The sequence below is a fragment of the Papaver somniferum genome, chromosome 3 (genome assembly GCF_003573695.1).
Source record: "Papaver somniferum cultivar HN1 chromosome 3, ASM357369v1, whole genome shotgun sequence".
NCBI classification, from domain to species: Eukaryota; Viridiplantae; Streptophyta; class Magnoliopsida; order Ranunculales; family Papaveraceae; genus Papaver; species Papaver somniferum.
In genome coordinates this window covers 214597324-214603239 of record NC_039360.1, presented here as the reverse complement: position 1 = coordinate 214603239, position 5916 = coordinate 214597324, and the positions used below count along the sequence as shown (strand labels likewise).

General features: G+C 33.9%; 1 protein-coding gene across 1 annotated transcript; it reads right to left on the bottom strand.

The window, feature by feature from the left end:
• Positions 1-2000: 2000 nt before the first annotated feature.
• LOC113362095 (auxin efflux carrier component 2-like) lies at positions 2001-5389 on the bottom strand. Its single transcript, XM_026605084.1, has 6 exons — positions 3556-5389; positions 3153-3450; positions 2968-3053; positions 2701-2858; positions 2533-2609; positions 2001-2418 (listed from the first exon to the last, which is right to left on the bottom strand). The coding sequence occupies exons 1-6, from the start codon at positions 4829-4831 to the stop codon at positions 2352-2354; spliced, it is 1962 nt and encodes a 653-aa protein (XP_026460869.1). The 5' UTR covers positions 4832-5389; the 3' UTR covers positions 2001-2351.
• Positions 5390-5916: the final 527 nt, after the last annotated feature.

Below are 5916 nucleotides of genomic sequence, written 5' to 3'. Positions count from 1 at the left end.
ATCCTTCATTCCTTTTAAAAAACAATATATTTGGCTCAAAGATTAAATTCCCTAAAAAGTTTATATTTCATAAATTTCATATCTTTTAATTTTTCTTTTTTATTTCATAGTTACAATCATCTTAACATTTTAGGTAGTTTTTAATACTTGCATTTTTATTAAGAATAGTCAAGTAAAATATTATGGTTTCCTTAATATTTTGACAAAGTCAAAGCGGATTATTTTTTTATAACGGAGGGAATATAAAAGAGCCAGAGTTTTTTTGTTTCTTTGTTTTTTTTTCCAAACTCAATTGACTTAATCTGAATCGTTAGGGGTGTTAAAGTGTGCATAAAAGGGAAAGAGTGTTTTCTTTTTTACAACTCAATTGACTTATCTAATTTACCTCATCTGGATCTAACTTATCACATATAACTTAAAGTTTGTGAAAAGGTAAAGCTAAGTATTATTTTTTTTAAATCCAACCAGATGTGTAAGCCACGAGTCAAATGACAAGTATAAAATTGTATCATACTCGAATAGAATTAGAGGTATCAGCTAACTCAGACATCAAAACAAAATAAAAAAACAAATTGACATCTAACTCAAGTAAAGCCAGGCTTTAAGCCAGATTTAGATCTCGAGTCAGCAAAATAAGAACAGAGTGCCATGACAAGTTAAGTGTATTTTCATTTGACTTGGTTGCCGAACTTTGAGTTCAAGCTTCAGAGGATCAGGTTCTGACGGTGAGTTAAAAAAAAAACCAAGCAACCCATAAAAATGTCCACAGAATGCAACCACGGAATAAAGTAATTAAGAATTTATACCTTGCAAACCAAAATCAAAGGGAAAAAAAAGTGTGAAAGAGCACAGAGTGAATGTGAAATGAAAGATACATAGAGATTGGGGTATTCTCAATTTTGCCAGCCAGTATATGTCCCAAAATGTATTTAATAATCTTCTTCCATGTCTGCTCTTGAGTTTACAGATATTCTTCAACTCATTTTGTTTAATCAGAAAAACCATAGCAGTACTGTGTGTACTACATAGGCTCGATCCAAATGATCTAACATGTGCAAGTACATTCAATCAATCTACACTCAAATACAAACAACACTCTTTACACAACACTTTTTTTTTTGTAGACTCTGATCTATGCTTGTGTTTCTCTTTTTGTTTTGTCAACCATGCATACACAAGTTCGATCGGTATTTTGGAATCCATTTGTACTTGTACAATTTTTTCTTGTTCTTATGTGCAATATTGGGATTAACGTAGTTTGATGTTTCCAGTCACCATGATGTAAACCAGACATGATAATTATCTTAATATTATGTTCTAGACAAAGACAACACCATTTTGTTGTTAAAAATCCTTCGTCATAGATCCATTAGCACAAAAATTGGAAGTCTAACGTGAAGGTAACTGTTTTCATACTTAAAATAAATAGATTCCGGTCTACTCAAGGTATCACATGCAGTATGATTGTATAATGCATTTTTGAATAATTAAACTTACTCATTTACCTAGATTTTTTTGGACTTGCAACACAACCCATTAATTCCCTTCATTAAAGCGATTAGTTTCATCCATAATGCGATTATATATAGCCGTTGTATGAGATATGTTTTTGTTCTCTGATATCCGATTTTGAGCCCATTTTCGAGGTTTATAGGCATTTGAATCTAGTTAGTTTGAATTTGATTCGAGCTATTTGTTTGATTAATATTCTTCTTATTTTCTCATGGTTGAAAAATGCATGAAAGAATCAAATTCCAACGGTAAAAAACTAGTTAATCATTGTAACCAGACAAAACGATCTAAATTGGAACACCTTAAGAAAATTATGTATTAAATATTAACATGTTAAATCTTTAGCCTAAAATCAGAGTAATTATAAGTAGACCGATATTTTTTTCTCTTTGAGCAAGCCTTTTTATGTGCCAAGTAGAATGAATCATACTAAAAGAATATAGCAAGCAAAAATTTCTACATTCATTCACCTTTGGTGTTGGGGAGAAATCACAAGTAAACTAAAGTACCTTTGGTTTCTTCCTTTCCCAAGCATTGCGTTTTTTACTATTAAGTACTGTATTAACCTAAAAAACACTAATCTAATAACTAAGTAATAATTCTGTGAAAAGAATAATTAAATATAAAAGATAACTGAGCATTTTTTTTTCTCTCTTGATGAATTCAATGGTGTCACATGCAAAGAAAGCATATAATTGAATATCCTAAGTTATACACTGAACCCCATTGATGTATTTAAAGATCCTTTCTTCATCTTCCATGAGTCTTGCATGAAATGTAATCGTAGTAAAATATTTCTCTTCTTGTCTTCTTTTCTTCCCTTTATATTTGCATTTGCTCTAAACTCCAAGAAGAACATAATAGCCCACAGTAATTGGCAATGCAATTAGCATTCCAAAGATTACCCTGCAAAAGAACACAAAAGATTACCCTGCAAATATTTTCCTAATGTCCCTTTAAAGAGCACTATTTTTTTTTTTTGTTAATAGGTCCTTGGAGAGTAAGACACTGTTAACTTACCCAGTACTAAGAATATCCGGATGAACATTATACTCTTTGGCAAACACAAAAGGTACAATTCCTTGAGGAAGGGCTGCCTGTATATCAAAAACATAATAAAGTAATCAGGATTACGAGTTTAACTTAAATTGCACTTTACTACTTTAGTAGCATGTTACGCTTAAGTACCTGAACGATGGCTATATGTAAAAGAGTTCCTCGGAGACCCACTGCAATTCCAGTTGCTGCAATTACTGCTGGGCCGGTTAAAAATCTAACCGCCATTGCAAAAGTCGCAACTCGTTTACCACAAGCTATGATTTTTGGTTGTAATGCCATGAATAAACCTGCAGGTTGAACGGAATGCATTCATAAGAAGTCGGATTAACATTTTGCATGGTTTAGTTCCTAAATATTTTCAAATGACAATTTAAAATTAATGAACAGCTGAATTACCCAGACTAAACATAGCCATTCCAAGTCCTGCATCTGATAATATGGATATCGATCCTCTGACAATCGTAGGCATTTGGATTTCCCACCTTAAATCAGAAAAATAAATAAATTAGTTATTAAGCTCTACATGCAATTGAAATATGAAATCTTGGTGATGATAACTGAACAAAAGAAGAAATATATACCTGTAAGAAACAAGTGACCAAATAACACCAAGAAGACTAGAGTAAGTGTTAGGGTTTCTAATAAGCTTCCTCCAGACCATGATCAAAATAAGTCTGGTCATGACACTTGCTGGAGGCATTCTGTGAGTACCCATCATTTTCTTGTGATCTTGGTCATCCATTTCTAATTTCTTCTGTGTCAAAAATGGTGAACCATTTACGGGAAACTTTGGGCTATTATTTTCTAAATCCACTTGTTTTGGATGTTCTCCACCCATTTTTGAAGCTTCTTTTCCACTTTCACCAAAATCATGCTTTCCTGATTATCATATGAATAATAATACACCATGTTAATGAAGCTGAACAAAACAAATGGAAACTTATAGATTAGTACGAGAGACAGAGAGAAAGTGATGAATGATACCTCTTGAAGCGGCAATTTCTTGTTGAAGAACAACTTTAGAAGAATTAACAACACCAAAATCAGAAGCAGCAGCTTTGTTATTAACAGCTTGTCTTAAATTGCCTTCTGAAACAGGAGAAGCACTTGAACTCCAAACAAACATATGAAGTTCTTTATTGTTACCATCTTTCTTCATCATCTTACCACCAGTAGCACCACTAGTCGAACCCGAAAACATTGGATTTGGTGGTGGATATGAAGAACTTAGTCCACCATTATGCAACAGCTCTCCACTCATGCTTCTTCCTCCAAGCATCTTCTTAGTATTATTGCTATTCACACTATTTCCATATTTTAGTTCTTCATCATAGTTTGAAGATCTTGGTGTTGGTCCTTTCGATGATTGTAACGAATATACATCGCCACCATTACCACTGCCTTGGTAATTATTTGTATACCCATGTTTTGGACTAGCCATTTTACTAGAATTAAACATTGCATAAAAATCGTTCTGGTTAAAACTTGAAGCTCTTGGTGTTGGCTCTCTTGAAGATTGAATGGAATAAATCTCGACTCCTGTTAAGTTTGATGCTCTTGGTGTCATTGAAGTAACAGAATTTAACCCGTGAGATTTATGATACGAAGAAATCATCGAACGTGATGACGTCGAACGTCTAACTACAACGTGTAATTTTCCATCATCACCAATCTCAGCATCAGCTTGCAATGGCTCTCTTCCATTTAAGGACACAACATCTGAATCAACCCTAAATGAAGTAATTGATCCAGCTGTTTCTGGGAACTGTTCACTGATTAACAATTTAGCTCCTCTATATTCAAACATAAACAGCATCAAAGTATACCAAACAACACTTTGTAAAACAACAATTTGAACCATTAAAGTTCCTGATTCACTGCCAATATACATAGCTTCAAGAAGAGGTATACCCATGACAAGAGTGTTTGGCAACGTCGAGAGAGAAAACAAAGTAATCATCCATTCTAAATTTCCATTCTTTGCAAAACAATTCCATAGAAAAAGAGAAGTTAAAACAATTACTTTCTGCAAAGAGTCGGCTGCGATAAAACGGTAGTTCATCTTGTAAGGATCATTGGATGAAATGAAATGAAACGAAAGAAGAGGTACCGCGAAAACTGCTACAAAACGATTGATTCCGGAACACTGATCTGGCGTGAAGATTTTCCACCATCTTACTGAACCATATGCTAAGAACATAGCTACATATAATGGGACAATGGCTGCCAAGACATTATAGATATCTTTTCCTGTAATCATTTTTATTTATTTACTTTGATATAGCAGCGCTAGAAAGAAACAGAGATAATTCTTGGTGTTGATGATTATGTTGTGGAGTTGGGTTCAAAGGTGACCCAAGATGGATTTTGGTAAGAAAAGAAAGACCAAGGAAGAGCAAAAGAGTAAAATGAATCAACACAACTACTCAAAAGAGCTCTTCTAGCTGCATCTTTGGTAAGATAGTTTTATACATATAGTAAGAGAAATACACACACATATAAACTAGTGATCAACCCTTTTCATTCTGATTTCTTCTTCTTCAATTCATGGTTTTATATAGAGAAGAGTCAGAGAAAGAGGGTGAGAGAGAGAACCTAAGTGAATGAATATGGAATCCAATTTGGTAAGGAGAGAATGTGTGTGTGGACTGATGACCTCTCTGTTGCATGTGTATAACTATATATTCTAAACAGAGAAACTGACTTCACGTACAGATTACAGACAGATAAGAGAGTTGGCCACTTAGGATTTGAGTATCTAATTGAGATTTAAGAGTTTATGGCTGTACGACGTATATATCATGAGATTTCATACACGATACATTTTCGAGCTTTCATGGAAATTATGTTTGGTTCCAGGTGCTGGTGATCGATGTGCAATTTCTTAAACAATAGTTCGGTACTTCAACTTGGCAGCTATCTGTTTGGTTCATGGCAATCAACAAAAGCCAATAGTCCATTTAAGTATACATTGTTGTTGTCGGACTAACATGCCTTATCAACTTCAAAGTTTATTTTCTTATTTTTTTTTTCTTTCTGTGATATAAACTTCAAAGTATATGAAATATTCGAATCAACATACTTCTTCTTTATTGTTTAAGAAAAAAAAGATGGGAAAAGAATGGACTAGCTTGTACAAGAAAAGAAAGATGAAAAAATGTACAGTGTTGATGTGGCAGTTGCGGCACCATTCATAAGTTTTCTTTTTGGTTAAAATCAGTTGATCATAACATGTAAGACCCCACCAGGGGTGTCCATGCATATACCAGTTCAGTGGTTACATGGACCGGCTGAGGAAACTACCTAAAAACTGTACTCTTTCATGAGGGGGGGGGGGGGGGGGGG

Coding starts and splice junctions, on each gene's coding strand:
- LOC113362095 (XM_026605084.1), bottom strand. CDS start 4,831: ATGATTACAGGAAAAGATATCTATAATGTCTTGGCAGCCATTGTCCCA. Junction 3,451..3,555: donor AGAAATTGCCGCTTCAAGAG/GTATCATTCATC, acceptor TATGATAATCAG/GAAAGCATGATTTTGGTGAA. Junction 2,859..2,967: donor AATGGCTATGTTTAGTCTGG/GTAATTCAGCTG, acceptor TTCAACCTGCAG/GTTTATTCATGGCATTACAA.